This window comes from Urocitellus parryii, chromosome 9, assembly GCF_045843805.1.
Source record: "Urocitellus parryii isolate mUroPar1 chromosome 9, mUroPar1.hap1, whole genome shotgun sequence".
Classification (NCBI taxonomy): Eukaryota; Metazoa; Chordata; class Mammalia; order Rodentia; family Sciuridae; genus Urocitellus; species Urocitellus parryii.
The window spans coordinates 131,560,987-131,578,725 of NC_135539.1; the positions used below are offsets into that span (position 1 = coordinate 131,560,987).

Below are 17,739 nucleotides of genomic sequence, written 5' to 3' on the forward strand. Positions count from 1 at the left end.
GTTGAGGTGTATAACAAAATCTTTGTTAAAGTGTCCTACAAAATTGTATAGTCTCAGAACTCGACTTCTACCACTCTTCCCTCCTTGATCTCCATGTTTCACTGCTGGACTTCTAGGCCTTTGTAAAGTACAGTCCCTTTGCTAGGAACACCTCCTCCTCTTTGTCTGGTTAATTATGACTTACTCCTTCTCTTGACTCAGAACCCATCTAGATTAAGGACATTCCTATTTATGCTCTTAAAGCACTTTGTATTTTTTCTTTATAGTACATATCATAGCTTTTAAGAATGCTCACCACTGCAAAGGCTGCCTACTAGTACCGTGCCTAGCACATACAGCAGGCACTTGACAAACATTTTTCCAAAAAGGTTAAGTCATTTTTGTATACTCTGCTTAATGACCTCATTCATATGTGGATCTAAAGAAGTTGAACTCATAGAAATGGAGAATAGAAGAATGGTTACCAGAGGCTGGGGGGAGGGGCAGGAGAGGATAAGAAGATACTGGTCAGTGGACACAAAGTTGTAATTATGGTGGAGGAATAAGTTCTGGTGTTATGTGGCATAGCAGGATAATCATGGTTAACAATATGTATTAAATATTTTAAAATAGCTAGAAGAGTGGATTTTGCATGTTCTCACCACAAAGAAATAATAAATGTTTGAGGTGACACCTATACAAATACCCTGAGCTATTGTGACCCATAAATCTGACAATTATACATTGTCAACTAAAAGCAAAAAATGAAAAAAGTAACTGTAGTAAATTTCATTTAAAAAATAACTTTTTGATGTGAAAGCTAGAGATTAAGGTACTAAAATTTTTACTGTAAATAGTTAACACATAATGTTTTAGTTATTTAACAGAAATTATGAATTTTAATTTAACTAAAACAAAGTGAGCCCTTTTATTTTCTTAGTCTTTATGAAGATATGTTTAGTTTTAAACTAAGCTTTCAAATAAGAGAATCACAGTGGGGTACCACAAATCTCATGAGAGCAACCAATACAAAGGAACAGTATTAATTAGTTATGTTTAGTCCTAAAACGTGATATCATAATCATCAAATTCCATTATCCACACAGCCTAGGACCAGGTATCGACTTTTGGCATTAAAAAAAAAAAAAAAAAACTGTCACAAGGCTATTGGCTTATGCTCTTAGAATCTAAGAGCATACAACTTGATGAAACATATTATGTTTACTATCCTACCAACGTCCCCTTCTCTGCCACAATATGGAATACTGCCTCAATGAAGTATTAATTTTCCTTTTTTATTATGTACAATATATAAGAAATGAAATAAATAGATATATGATCTTATGCAAAAGCAGGACAGGAAAAAATTGGCTATTACATTACTTTATTTCATTAAGAAAAAAAGTACTATACCTCAATTGTTCAATTGGTTTTGTTAAAGACTTACAGTACAGGGGCTGGGGGTGTGTGTGGCTCAGTTGGTAGAGTACTTGCCTTGCATGCATAAGGCCCTAGATTCAATCCACAGCACCACACACAAGGGGGGAAAAATATGTACAGTAGATGAACAGTTTAAAGCCAATGTTTTTGTAAAGAGACAAAATATTTTCTCTTGACATAGGGTACGGCAACATGAGTTTTTTTTCATTCCTGCTTTAAGCTAAATTAATGAAAAGAATGAGCCAAGAATCTAAAAAATTACATCACCATGCCATTATTTACAAAACACTTTTATAAAATATAAAGCTTTCAAAACATTTACTATATTGTCTTATTAAATAAGAGAAATTAATCACTTCTATCAAGCAATAAAAAGTGATTAAAAGACTGAATAAAGTCTGGATCACTAAGTGACAAATATGTTGAAGACCAACAGTCTGAAGCAGCACTCCTGGAGACATCATCATCTACAAGTAATTTCATGAATTCTAAGCACCGTGTACTGTAATAGCTAACACTATACGCAGTACTTACTATTGTCAAACACTGTTCTAAGGGCTTTACAGAAAGTAATCATTTAACTCACGCTACGTATTATTGTCCCCACTTTATCCCTGAAGAAAACCCAAGGAGATAAGAGGTTAAGTAACATGCTGAAGATCAAAGTTAGTAACCAGTAAAAATAGCAATTGAACTCAATCAGTTTGTCCAACACCTAGTTAGTTCCTAACCATTACATTAGAATTCCTAATACAAGAATACACAGGAAAAAAAAGATGGAGAATGTTTGATAGCAACAGTCCAGAGAACTGGGGATTTTAATACTTAACCATTTTAAGATAATTTTTTTAAAAAAAGAAAAAAGAATCCTAAAATTTGGGTTATCTTTTTAAACCAATTCCTTGATCATACATAGCACTTATATAACAATGCAAGGTAACAAATAAAGATTACATTCTCTTAAGAACATTCACTCTAAAATTCATGGTTTAAACACAAGATATTTCTAAATTGGGGGCACATAAATAGGAGATTCCTTCTATCTGAACTCCAGATCCACTTTCTCTATAAAGAGAATTCAGAAATATAAACCCGTATCTTCTAAACTCAAAGCTATTGAGAAAAGGCAAATCACTCCCTTTTTTTCGGTGGTGGTAAGAATACCAGGGATTGAACTCAGGGGCACTCAACTACTATGGCACATCCCCAGCCATATTTTGTATTTTATTTAGAGACAGGGTCTCACTAAGTTGCTAAGTGCCTGGCTAAATTGCTGAGGCTGGCTTTAATCTCTTTGATCTTCCTGCCTCAGCCTCCTGAGCTGCTGGGATTACAGGCATGCGCCACTGGGCCTGGCCCATCACTCCCTTTTACTTTAAGAGAAGACGTTAATTTCTTTCCTTGCGGGGTGGAAGTAGTGTGAGCAACAGCCAAGGTAGATTTTCTTATTGTGTTAATTTGTTTACTTGTTTCCAGAGTTCTAAGGAGCAATTAGGGGTAACAATATTCTGTAATTATATCCATAAATCAAGAACCTAATCATAATAATTTACACTAAATAAGAGGCCAGATACTATAAAGTGAGTGTAGTACACTTACCCACACACTCACAAAACCACATATGCAATATATAGTTTTCTCAGACATCAGTATGTCTCATGATGTTAATCACAGAAAACCAAATCATATTTCGGCATTGTTGAATTTTGCTGAGACTCAAGGATCCAAAGCTCCTAAAGGAACTTTTCTCAGTATGTTTGTAAAAATACTAATCAGCTTTCTCCCTATGGCACTTTATCAGGCATTTTAAAATTTTCTAATACTCCAAAGCTCTATACCATAACATTTACTGCACAATCTATATTCTTTGAAAATGTGTATCTAGTTTTACTTATTTATTTTTAAACATTTCTGGTTTAAAATGTGTGTGCGTGAACAATCAATTTAAAAAAAAATGTGTGTGTGTGTGTATTTTTAAGTTGTAGTTGGACACAATACCTTTATTTTATTTATTTATTTATTTTTATGTGGTGCTGAGGATCTAACCCAGCGCCTGGCATGTGCTAGGCAAGTGCTCTACCGCTCAGCCACAACCCCAGCCCATGTACCTAGTTTTATTAAGAGCCAGTTGTGATCTGGAAATTTCAAGGAAGAGAAGGCAAAAGAAAATAACACAACAATGAAAAGCAAAGCTAAGTCAGTGAGTGAAGATGACTGGAACACTACTTGGTAGGAAGCCTCAGAAGATGAAGCTGGAGAACACCAAGGAAGACAAGAGATTGTGAGAAGCAGAAGCACTGTATGAATGTTAAGGAGTTCAAATCCTATACTGTAATGAATAAAAAACCAAAGCTTAAGTTTATGTAAGGTATATAGCATTGTTAGATTTGTTATTTAAAAAGACTTCTACAAGATTTTTGAAAGATGGATTTTAACAGCTCAAGACTGGAAATGAGAAAGTGATAATACAGGTGGATGGAAAAACTCAGACTGAACAAATATCTGGAAGTTAAACTAATAGAAGGGAGATAAACAGAGGAAAGAGCACAAAAATCTCTCCCAGATTATTAGCTTAGACAGCTGGGTATCTGAAAAGGTAAATGTGTGTAAGCAGCCATTTGGAGATGAGATACTATGGGGAATAAATAAAACAAATTCCATAAAATAACATAAGTGATCCCTCAAAAAGGAGGTCATCTGACTGTGACCACCAAATTACTTTTGCTCTTTCGGTTACTGACTGGCTAGTCAAATGTCCACTCCCCCTCTACTGCTTCATGGAATCCCTTCTGCAGACACATTGGGTTGAAGATTTTTCAAGGTGGAAAAATCCTAGGTTCTCTACCACCACACAATGCCAAGTGACAAAAGAACAATAAACTGTTTAGATGTTATGGAGACTATATTATTAGTATGAACAGAAAATAAATCCAAGAAGGAGTTAAAGGATTGAGTCACAGATGTTTTTCTTTTTTTTTCTCTCTAAATATTAGTTGTCATTATGTCGTTATTTAGTATTTTAAAAACTGGATCTGATAATACAAACTATAAATTATAGAAATGCCACGCTAATGATAACAGACTCTAAATCCATCTGTTAAAAATTAATAATCTAATAATACAATTAGATCATGTATGCTTTCACCTATTATAAAATCTTTGAATTGTATAGCAATTCTACCAAGTGAGATATAAGCTCTCCATTTTGCTAATGAGGAAATGAAGTGGTTAAATTTGCCCAAGGTCACACAACTAGGAAGTTCCAGGGTTTGGGATCCACCTGCAATCCACTCCCAGAACCAGAGCTCATAAGCATTATAGAATAATGTAAATCTTTTGAAATAGCCTCAATACAGGTGTCACTGTCACAGCACTGATTTGCAGGAGCAACTATCACCTCTCAGTTAAAGGCCTCATCTATAAAATTAAGCATCTTCCCATGTTCTGTCATTATAAGATGCTATAGCAAAGAGTTACTAACTCATCATGTAAAAGACTCTCTAGTACATTATCATAAACATATTTCCTTAGGCATTAGGGAGGCTTAACTGCATCCCATGCTGATGTAAAGAAATAAGAGCTGATGTCTCTGGCACTCAAATATATTACTATACATGTAATTGAAGCACAAAATCTTCATTCCAGAGAATAATTTACAAGATAGGTCACATCTCTATGCTTATAAATATTCAGAAAACTAGTACATAACATAAAAATCTCTTAAATTTACTTCAGTAAATTTTTAAACAATTGTTCCTTGGATCACAAGATACAAATGCTCATGACAAAGTAAACATGCCAAAGTTCTCATACAGCCACAGAGGTTAAAAAAAAATCTTTAGCATGCCCCTCCCCCATCTTGGTCAAAATAAAATCTTTCACAAAGTCTCCAAGTCTTCCATTAGTGTTCATGAAATACAAATACTTTAACATACATCTCTAAAAAATGAATAAAAACATGTAGAAATCCCTTGTAAGTTTTATCCTACCTAATATTACTTGATTTCAGATGCTCCTCTGATTTCAAGTTTTCGGTCCTCATCTGGGACTTAAATGAAACGTTTTCTCCCACAATGACTATCTGCAAGAACATCCAATTTCTCATAAGGTAGAATGGTTTAAGACATTCTAGATAGAGGAGAGGAGGAAAATATGAGTTAACTCACAAAAACAGATTCCCCTGGAATAAAATTATTTTTCTTTGAAATGATTTAATGTGAAAGGCAAAGAAAAAAATACCAAAGTTTTTTCTTTTTATATTTACTTTCTTAGAATACACCCTTTCAAATTGTTTCAAGTATTTCTAACAGATTCCAGTTATAGACCAAAATGTTATCCTTTCCTAGTCTGTCTCACTGGCTGAAAGCTGAGTGATCTCCATAGGACAGATACAGGTTACCCAACAGGGGTCTTGTAGGACCAGGTAAGAATGCCCTGCAGAATACAGAAGCAGAGAGACTCCTTGCAGGAAAAAACAAGACACATGAAACAACTAAACCACAATTACAGGTGATACGGATAATTCTAAGATTAGTTTTTTAAATGTCAGATTTTTAACATCTTCATTCATAGAACAAAATTGGGTCATTTTTAATGTGCTAGCTGCTACATGAAGGTCTAAGTACACAATGATAAATGAAACAGATATGGTCCCTACCATAGATTTAAAACTTAATGTAGAGACAGATCAACTAGAAAGGAGGAGGCAACAAAAAGTAGTGGTTAAAACCATGGGCTGGGAAGTCACTGTCTATAATTAATGGTATGGCAGGGACTAAGTCAAGATACAGTAAAAACAGCCCAATTTCTTGAGGCTATCAATTTAACTCAAAGATTTAGGCAGTTAGATAAGTAACTATTGATTACATTTGTAATTATGTACTAGACACCAGGACAAATGTTCTATATGCATGATCTGATAGAATGGGAGTATGATATGATATCTTAAGTTAACAGGATATACTGTATGATATGATATATTGTTAAGTTAATATACTGTTAAGTTAATATATTGTTAAGTTAATATGATATACTGTTAAGAAAGCTAGGAATCAAAGCAAGTTCTGCCACTTGCTAGCTATGTAACCTAAGGTGATTACTTCTCTATGCTCTGGTTTTGTAAGATAATAAAATAATCTACCTCACTGAGATGGTTTGAGGATAAAAGAAAGTAGTAGAAATAAAGCAATTAGGACCATAAGCAAACCCTCAAAATGTTAGTCACTATTATCACTGTTTTTATCATCATTTACAGTTATTATTACCCCTTCCAACAGTTCCAAAAGGTAAATGATATTATCTTCATTCTAAATTAGGAAACTGAAGCTATGAACCCATACTATCAATTCCACAATTGACCACAAAGTTTTCATAATTTCTGACAATAAGTTACACCTTAAGCCAGGCATGGTGGCACATGCCTGTAATTCCAGCAACTTGGGAGGCTGAGGCAGGAGAACTGCACATTTGAGGCCAACCTTAGCAACTTAGTGAGACCATCTCAAAATAAAAAATTTAAAAAGCACTGGGGATGTAGCTCAGTGGTAAAGTGTCCCTGGGTCATCCCCAGTAGAACAATAATAAAACAAGTCTTAAGAGAAATTTCAAACACGTTGCAGTGGACTTTGCTGCCATATTTCCAAAACATATATTCAAACTCTTGTGACTTTAATTGTACTTTAGTGGAAAAGAATGATATAAAATACTTCATGATAAAACAGAAGTGCTATACAGCACATAAGATTCCACAGCTTTCTACTTTGCATTTTATGATCCAATGACTTTACTTTTAATCTCTTGCTATTTTGCCCTCCAATATCTTTTTATTTTTAAGTTGTAGATGGACACAATCTCTCTATTTTATTTATTTATTTTTATGTGGTGCTGAGGATCGAACCCAGGGCCTTGTGTAATGTGAGGCAAGCGCTCCACTGCTGAGCCACATCCCCAGTCCCTTGTCCCCCAATATCTTTATTCATGCATTTTCAATCAACCTGGCGTGTCCTCCCATTTCTTTCTTTATCTGGTTAAACCCTTCTCATATTTTAAAATTTAGCAACTCCTCTAAGAAAGCCTTGGCTTGGCCAAGTACTGACAGCACATCTTTTTTTTTTTTTTTTTTTTTTTTTTAGTATGTTTTATTTTTTTTTAAAGAGAGAGAGAGAATTTTAATATTTATTTTTTAGTTTTTGGCGGACACAACATCTTTGTTGGTATGTGGTGCTGAGGATCGAACCCGGGCCGCACGCATGCCAGGCGAGCGCACTACCGCTTGAGCCACATCCCCAGCCCCTGACAGCACATCTTAATGCTCATTTCAACTACCGTAGTCACAGCATTATAAGAACTCATTTGTTTATACATCTACACTAAACACTGTCCTATTCCACACTGTACATCCTATACCTAACAGTGCCCTGTATTACAGTGTGCTCTAATTTAAATTAATTTGAACTAAACAGTCTCTCAGTTAAAGGTCAAGGTCTTAAAAAAAAAATCAAGGTTTCTCAAATTTTGATAATAGTTTTCAAAAAGTCTTCAAGAAAGCAAGGTTTTTCCCTCTGAAAAAGGATAACAAATTCCTGTTTAAGTTCAGAAAACCTATCATTTTATACAGAGAAACAGATGACTGTTTACTTGGCTCTCTGAAAATTCAGATTTTATTTTCATTTATAGTTTTCATCTATACAGCATACACAGAACACTAAATATTTCTCTAGAAATACAACATCTTAAATCTCAAATAGAATAATCCAAGTGAAATTTAAATGAAGCCATCAACTGGGAAGCTATTTCCCCTCATCTCAAATTTTACATTAGTCAAGGTATGCCAAGAACCATGATTTTCAACCCCATCAAAAAAAAAAAAAAAAAAAAAAAGTCCAGGGGCTGGAGATATGGCTCAAGCGGGGCCATGCCCCACTTGGCATGGGCGGGGGCACTGGGTTCGATCCTCAGCACAACTTTAAATAAAGATGTTGTGTCCACCAACAACTGAAAAAATATTAAAAAATTCTCTCTCTTCTCTCTCTCTAAAAAAAAAAAAAAAAAAAAAGTCCAACATCCCCCCAATAATCCATTCTTTGACAATTTAAGAATACAAGTAACAATAAATGTTGACCAGGATGTGGAGAAAAAGGTTCACTCATACATTGCTCTTGGGACTGCAATTGATGCAACCACTCTGGAAAGCAGAATGGAGATTCCTCAGAAAACTTGGAATGTAACCACCAGTTATTCCACTCTCAGCATATACTCAAAGGACTTCAAATCAGAGATGCAGCCACACCAATGTTATAGCAGCTCAATTCACAATAGCTAAGCTATGGAACCAACCTAGGTGCCCTTTAACAGATGAATGGATAAAGAAAATGTGGGGCTGAGGTTGTAGCTCAATGGTAGAGGGTTTGCCTAGCATGCGTGAGGCACTGGGTTCGATCCTCAGTACCACATAAAAAATAAATAAATAAAGTAAAGGTATTGTGTCCATCTATAACTGGAGAAAAAGTGTTATATATACATAGTAGAATATTACTCAGCCATAAAGAAGAATGAAATTATAGTATCTGCCAATAAATGGATGGAACTGGAGACTACCATGCTAACACTAAGCCAATACCCAAATGGCCAGATGTTCTAATATGTGGATGCTAACACATATTACTGGAGGGAGGGAAGAATAGAAGTTCATGGGATTAGACAAAGGGAAATAAATGCAAGGGAGGGGTATGGGAATAGGAAAGAAAGGAGAATTAATTAGACATCACTTTCCTCTGTTTGTATATGATCACTGAAACTCTACATCATGCACAACCACAAGAATGGGAAGTATAACTTCTTGTGTGTATGTCAAAATATACTATACTGTCATGTATATCTAAAAAGAACAAAAAAAACCCAGCCTTTATAAAATATAAATAAAAAGTGTTTCCCAGAGACAAGATATATAGTTGGAATATTATTAAAGTTTAATCTCATTAGCTAATTTATGTGTTTTGATTGGAGAGTCTGATCCATTTATATTTAAATAAATTCCTGAAAATGTACCATTTTCATTTTGTTATTATCTCCTGTGTTTCTTGTAGTTGTTTTTGTTTTGTTTTGTTTTTCTTTTTTGCTTTAATTTGTACTTCATTGATATATTTTTTAAAGTATTTTTAGTTATAGATGCATTTTTACTTATTTTTTCTATGTGGTGCTGAGAATCGAACCCAGTGCCTCCCTCACATGTGCTAGGCAAGCACTCTACCAATGAGTCACAATCACAGCCCCAACTTCACTGATTTTTATAATCCCATTTCCCTTTGTTTATATCTTCTATGAATATTATTTTATCATTACTGTGGTGATTATATAAAAGCCTCCAATACTACATTTTAAACTAGTAACAAAATGACTTAATTTCCATTTAAAAATTCTTTGGTTTAAAAAAAAAAAAATCAATCCTTTACAATAACCCCTATACCTTCACAAAATGAAACACACATAACAAAATTAATATATTAAAACCTAATACAGGTAATAGAAAAGAAAAATAAAAAGAAAGCAAGTTTGAATAAAATTAGCATCACCATAAATACAAAAAGATCACCTTAAAAGATAACAATGAAGTAAACATATGCTTCCATACGTGGCTAACAGAAGTAAAGTCAACAGAATCCCAAATGAGGATATAAAGTAAAGCAAAAATGAGTAGACACTAGAATTAAAAACAACTGTAATGTAAAAACAGACTAGACCAAGAAATAGTAAGAATAAGTGAAAAATAACTGACACAGCAACAACATGACAAGATAAAGCATTAGGATGTGACAGAAGACAACAAGCATGTCAAGAGAAGTTTCCAGACAAATGGTTAAAGGAAATGTGAAATATATACACAGTGGAATTCTAGTCAACTATAAAGAATGAAATCATGTTGGAAAATGGATGGAACTTGAGAACATTATGCTAACTGAAATAAGCCAAACTAAAGAGCCACATGTTCTCTCTCATATGTGGAAGCTAGAGAGGGGGGAAAAAGGTAGGGAGTGGAAAAAGGGGGGGAGATCTTAAGAAAATAGAAGAGAAAGCAATAGAGTATAGGAAGGGGACCAAAGGGGAAGCAGGAGGGGAAGAAAAGAGGAGGTCCTGGGGAATGTATCAATGAAATCACATTGTGTACACGTGTGAACATGTACTAATTAGAACCCCCCTACTATGTATAATTATAATGCACTAATAAAATTTTTTAATAACACACAAAAATAATAAAATGAGAAAATATCTGTAAAAAAACGAATTTGATAAGGGACTATTATACAAAATTCACAAGAACTCTTAAAACTCAATAGTGAGAAAACAAGGGTATGAGTATATCCTTTGACAGGTGATGCAGAACAAGAATACGGTTGGAAAAAGAAATAGCAAACAGTCATTTATATAATGTGAAGAACCAAATAAGGGCTGGAGATGTGGCTCAAGCGGTAGCGCGCTCGCCTGGCATGCGTGCGGCCCGGGTTCAATCCTCAGCACCACATACCAACAAAGATGTTGTGTCTGCCGAGAACTAAAAAAAAAATATTAAAAAAATTCTCTCTCACTCTCTCTTAAAAAAAAAAAAAAAAAAAGATTCCCTTGGAAGCAAGAAAGTAAAAATAAAATTTAAAAAAAAAGAACCAAATAAATTTAAATTATGGAAAAATAAAATTCAACTTTCTATCTTGAAGTAGGTACATAATACTGCAGATGGCCAAGTTAATTAAACAGCTAGCAGCAACATTTAAGATACTATTTGACTTAAAAGAATATATAAATCATTATGGTATACATTGTATAGTCTCTTCTTGTAAGTGGTTTCTGAAATTAAAAATCTAAAGATATACAAAAGTCAAATTTGATTTTCAATCAGAGAATCATTAGCCTGGGTTGGGGTTGTAACTCAGTGGTAGAGCACTTGTTTCACCCGTGTGGGTACTTGGTTCAATCCTTAGCACCACATTAAAAAAAAAAAAAAAAAAAAAAAGGTATTGTGCCCATCTGCAACTAAAAATATTTTTAAAAGAATCATTAGCCCATATTTTCAACACAATGATTTTATGTAGATAGTTTTTTTTCTTTTTTTGGTACCAGGGATTGAACTTAGGGGCACTCGACCACTGAGCCACACCCCCAGCACTATTTTGTATTTTATTTAGAGACAAGGTCTCACTGATTGGCTGAGCACCTCATTTTTTGCTGAGGCTGGTTCTGAACTCAAGATCTTCCCGTCTCAGCCTCCTGAGCAGCTGGGATTACAGGTGTGCACCACTGCACCCGACCTAGATTACTTTCTTATTTAAGTAAAGAAATAGGTGCTATGTTATAAGCAAACAATTTAACAAATTAAACATGACACAGATCAGAAAGAGTCTATGTGTATTGTTTTATTAATGGCCCCCAGTGAATCACATACTTCCTGGCACCTGCACCCTCATGAACTCCCTTCACTCAAGTGACCCTGGGCTTGGTCACTTGGCTTACCTGCGCTAACTGGGTTTCAGCAAATATGACACAAAGACTTGATAAGCACTTGTTCATTTTGTAATACCACCCACTGCATATGTAACTGAGGATAAGAGAGTACTTGGAAAGAGAAATCTGTTTTTCCCAGCTATCACAGTCATCCCAAGTAAGGGTCCAGACATTTGAATGAACTGAATCATGAAGGTCAGGATCAACTTGACTTAGTCTGAGGGGTAAGAGATCTTCCAGCACAACCTCTGAAGATATTAAGATATAACATGAGCTAACTTAACATCTAAAATGGTTTCACCTGGCTGCTGTGTTACACTAACAGGCTTACCAATAACAGCAGTAGTAGAGACAGTAAGATGCAGACAGACTCTGTCCAATAACATTTGTCAGCAGATTGATTGTTAAGTGGGGGGTGGGGAGATCAAGGATGATTTTCAGTATAAGAAACTGAAATCAAGGATTTACCATTTACTAACATGGGAAGGCAACTGAAAATTTAAGGAGAAGAGTGTTTTGGGGAAAACAATGTTTGGCACATGATGTTACATAAGCATTTGCTGTTTTTATAACAATGTTGATAAGTTTGAGATGTTCATTAAACATCCAAGTCACTGTAACTAGCAGTTTGTTAGTGTCTGTGGTTCAGAGGAAAGACTGGGAGTACAGATACCCATTTGGGTGTGGGTGTGTGTGTATGTGTGTGTGTGTACACACACACACACATACACACACACACATATAAAATTTTGAATAAGTATAGAAATACAGAAGTCTGAGAAACTCCAATATTTAAAGGCTACACTGAGAAGGGAGCAGTAAACAGATACAGACAGGAAGTAAATTTGAACATGGAATCCTGAAAGTCCAACAAAAGAGGATAGAATCAATAAATGCTGCTAACGATTAAAATGAGGGCTGAAAATTGCCCACTGGATTTACTAACATGGAAGTCAGTGAGGATCTTTTTTAAGTAATTTTGTTGGGGAAGTAGAGGCTTAAGCCTATAGACTACCTCGAGAATGAGAAGAGAGGACTGAGACTAAAACTCAGTTTAGACAACTTTGTCTAGAAAAAGAAAAGACCTTCATATTTTTTGACCTTCATATTTCCCTCCGGCTCTGGGAAATATGAAGGTCAAAAAGATTTTAAGATGGAATAAATAAAAATAAGGGTTTTTAAGTAGGGTGAAATGGGATGAATAACAATATAGGAAAAATTCTGATAGAAAAAAAATGGGTGAAAACAGAAGTCTCCGGAAGCCATAGGGGCTTGTTCAAATATTATGCATATTTAAAAGGAAAAAAAAGTCTCAGACAGAATAAAATTAAAAATTTAAAATACAGACAGAAAGAAAAACAATAATTATTGAGATCTACTAAATGACAAGTGAAATAAACCATTCAGAGTTTACTTTTAATAGTAACCTGAGATCTTTCCAATTTTATAAGTAAATAAATAAAGATCAGAGATTTTAGGGAACTTGCCCATGGCCACAAAGATATTAAGTCCTAGAACTAGGATTCACATCCAGAATTCTGAAGCCTAAACATTTTCCAAACATAATGCATGACAGATCTCAATTATCAGCAGTTCACACACACTGAAAGTTAACTAGAAAATACCTATTGTTTATGATTTAATCTGAGTTTGCCTTTTTTAACAGTGTAAGACCCACTTACCTCCCCCATTTTCCTGCTAAACATGAAGAACTTCTCAAAGTGATTTTCCTGGTTTAGCTTTTAGTATAAGTTCTTTCCCAGGAGGTATCTCTCCAGTTCTTCCTTCTCTCTTCCTACTCGACACAATGCAAAACAAAAATCCTAATTTTCAGAAATTTTTAAAATTAATATAATTATGGATAACATAGATTTCCTATATTTTTTCATATAAATTATATAGGAGAAATAAACACACAGACTTAACAGCAACTGTAGAATGTTCTTGGAAGTGACTCTAAGTCATCATTACAAATAATTTGTTCTGTGGCTTAGGGCCAAAACTGTTATTCATAGAAAAAGTTTGAATACACAATTAAAAGGACAAGGGGGACACATTTTCATACTATGCAACTTTCTTCAGCAGCATCTAAAACATAGAGTAAGATCAAACAGATTCTATTACACCCTCCCATACTGCTATTCAAAAGCAAAGATATAGACTAACATCACTTGTTATTCTAACAGCTTAAAAGCCAGATTTTCAGTTTGTTTCTAATACTAAACAAGAAAAACAAATTATACCTTCTTATGTTGCCAAGTGTGCATAAGGCAAAATATAACTCTATACCATAGCAACAAAACTAAATTATCAGTTCACTTGGGCAACTGACCCTGAGAAGTTAAAGAGTTCATAATGGAATCTGGTTGATACCAATTTTTTTGTAATGGGTGAAAAAATAATAAACATTTTCCAGATTTGATGAAAATTATAAACTCACAGATGTAAGAAACTCAATAAACTACAAGTAATTAAACAAAAAAAGAAAAACCACAAAAGCATTTCAATGAAATAATTGAAAAACAATCATAAAAGAGGAAAATCTTAAAAGGCAACAACAAAAAAAAAGATATAGACCATAAAGAGGAATAAGTTAAGAATCATGGCTGACTGCTTATCCAAAAAACAAAACAAAAATCCAACCAGAAGGTAATAAATACAACATAGAACATCTTCAAAGTACTAGAGGGAAAAAAAACTCCATCTATACTTTCACATTCTGTGAAAATATTCTTCAAAACTGCAGGTGAAATAAAGACATTTTCAGAAACTTAAGAGCTAAGGAAATTTGATGCCAAAAAGATCAACATCATAAGGAATAGTTTAAAAAAAGAAAAGAAACATGATACTAGATGGAAAATTATAACTGAATCAAGAAATGAGAATTGCCAGAAATAATAAACATGTCAGCAGATACACAACAACTTTTTACACCATTTTAAAAATTGTATTTAAAAATTAACTGTTTTAAGAAGAAAATATTATATTTTGGAACTCAAGACATATATAGAAGATGTTTAACAATAATAAACAAAAGGGGAAATGAAAGTACATGTTACAACATTTTACATTAAATATAAAAGGGTATAATAGACCCCATACTATAAGTCTTAGAGCAACCAAAGAGAGGAAGAGGGAAAGAGAAAGACAGACAGACATGGCTAGTAATAAACCAAAAGAAAAAACAAAACAAAAATCAGAAACAGAAAAGAGAAACCTCTCTCAGTAAATAACAGAGCAAACAGGCAGAAAACCAGTTAAGGTTTGATGGACACTATCAACCAAAAAAACCTGTTATTTATGGAATATATTACCCAACAAAAGAGCACATATTCTTTGCAAGTGCACATGGAATTCACCAAGTCAGATCACATGCTGAACCACAAAACAAGACTCCAGAAATTCAAAAGAACTAAATCACATAAGTACAAATCAATACAGAAACCCACCTGGAATCAGATATCTTAAGTTGAGGAATAAAGTTGTCTAGTTCCTGAGATATTTGGAAATGAAATAATGTATTTCCAAATAAAAGGTCAAAGTAGTAATCATAAGAGAAATGTGAAAACATTTCAAACCAAATGAAAGTGGAAACATACATAATGTGTAGAATGCAATAAAAGCAGTAGAGATATTTATAGCTTTAAATGCTTATATTAAAATAGAAAAGTCTAAAAGCATTGATCTCAGCTTCTACCCTAAGGAGCTAACAAAAGCATATTATGCCCAAATAAAGTGGAAGGAAGGAAATAATAAGGAGCAGAAAAGAAAAAAGTAAAAGCCAAAAGTTGATTCTTTAGAAATACTTATAATTCTCCCTAAATTGATCCATCGTTAGAACAACAATTCCAAAAATTAAAACAAAACAACAACAACAACAAAACAGCAGGCTGTTTCAGGTAGAAACCAAGAGGCTGGTTTAAAGAATTTATTAGAAACCAATTTTCAAAAAGAATAAAGGTAACGAACTTACACTAATTTCAAAACCTAATGAAGAGGGGCTGGGGATGTGGCTCAAGCGGTAGCGCGCTCGCCTGGCATGCGTGCGGCCCGGGTTCGATCCTCAGCACCACATACCAACAAAGATGTTGTGTCCGCCGATAACTAAAAATAAATATTAAAAATTCTCTCTCCCTCTCTCTCTCTCTCTCTCTAAAAAAAAAAAAAAAAAAAAAAAAAACCTAATGAAGAGCTATGAAAAATCAAGGGAACCGGGAGCGATCTGTATAAGGGCAGAGGCAGACCCAATGGAATAGGTCAGAAATAAATTCTTCTACTTATGTATGAATGTATGTTTGTATGTAGGTGTCTGTGTATAGTTAATTTTTGACCAAAGTGGCAAGGAATTTAATGGGTTAAAATAAAATTTCAATAAGTGATGCTGAAACAAGTGGATAAAAATTTAAAACTAGGAAAAAACTCAACCTCAAACAATACATAAACAGCATACATACAAATTAATGCAAAATGGATCACAGCCTTGATCTGTAACATCTCTGGAAGATGATTTAGGAGCAAATTTTTACAACCTGCTATGGTTTGAAAGTCTATGTGTCCTCCAAAATCCATGTTGTTGAAACTTAATCTCCAAAGCAACAGCATTAAGGCATGGAGCCTTTAGAAATTATCAGGCCATGAAGACTCCACCCTCAAGGATGGGATTAGTGGCTCATAAGGGGCTGGAGAGAACTAGAGAGCCCCTTTATTATCCTTCTATTGCTTCCTGCCATGTGAACGCACAGCATTTGTCCCCTTTGGAGGATGCAGAAACAAGGTCTCATTTTACAAGCAGACAAGGCCCTCAATAGAAACGGAACCTGCCAACACCTAGATCTTGGCCTTTACAGGCTCCAAAGCTGTGAGAAATAAATTTTTTTTTTAATTTTAATATTTATTTCTTAGTTCTCGGCGGACACAACATCTTTGTTGGTATGTGGTGCTGAGGATCGAACCCGGGCCGCACGCATGCCAGGCGAGCGCGCTACCGCTTGAGCCACACCCCCAGCCCAGAAATAAATTTTTGTTGTTTATAAATTACCTAGTTTCAGGTATTGCTATAGAAACAAAAATGGACGACCCCAGAGTAAATAACTCTTATATGATTCAATGAAATTAAAAATTAATAAACTGTGTTCATCAAATATTTAATACTTCTGCCTTTTGGTCTCAGTCAATGAGATGAGAATTTTTTAGCTCCTCTATAATCTTACGGGACCACCCTTGTATATGCAGTCTATCACTGACCAAAATGTCCTCATTGAACATTAACGTGCACAGCCACAAGTATCAAGAATAAAAATATGTTCATGAAAATATTTTTAAAAGAATGTTTCTACAAAGCTTTACTCACAATAGCAAAAAAAAAAAAAAAAATCAGAAACAACCTAAAGGTTCATCAAAAAGTCTGGGGTTGTGGCTCAGAGGTGGAGTGCTCACCTCAGCACCACATAAAAATAAATTAATAAAAAATAGATAGTGTGTCCAACTACAACAAAAAAAATATTTTTAAAAAGGTGAATAGATGAACAAACTGGTATACACATGCAATGAAATACAATTCAGCAGTCAACAAAATGTACACCAACAATGTGGATGAATCTCTTTATGTCAAGCAAAAGAATACATACAAGAGTACACACTGTATTATTCCACTATGAACCTGTGGCAAGCAAAAGAAACCAACAGTGATAAAAATCAGAGTAATGATTTGCCTGAGGTATAGAAGATGAAATAGGTCAGGACTGACTACAAAGGGGCCAGAAAGAATTTTTGGGGGATTTGGAAATGTTCTAAATCTTGATTTGGGTGATGGTTATGGGGATATGTTTG

At 34.3% G+C, this 17,739-nt stretch overlaps 1 protein-coding gene across 6 annotated transcripts in view; it reads right to left on the bottom strand.

Moving 5' to 3' along the window:
• Positions 1-17,739, bottom strand: part of Smg7 (SMG7 nonsense mediated mRNA decay factor) — an 80,304-nt gene that overhangs the window by 37,287 nt on the left and 25,278 nt on the right. For 5 of the 6 annotated variants that reach the window (XM_026392830.2, XM_026392828.2, XM_026392825.2 and 2 more), the window contains exon 2: positions 5,409-5,547. The exons of the other annotated variant lie outside the window; for it this stretch is intronic. In XM_026392830.2, coding sequence (XP_026248615.2) covers positions 5,409-5,524 — 116 coding nt within the window. In that variant the 5' untranslated portion in view covers positions 5,525-5,547. The remainder of the gene's footprint in view (positions 1-5,408; positions 5,548-17,739) is intronic. 6 annotated transcript variants of the gene reach the window in all.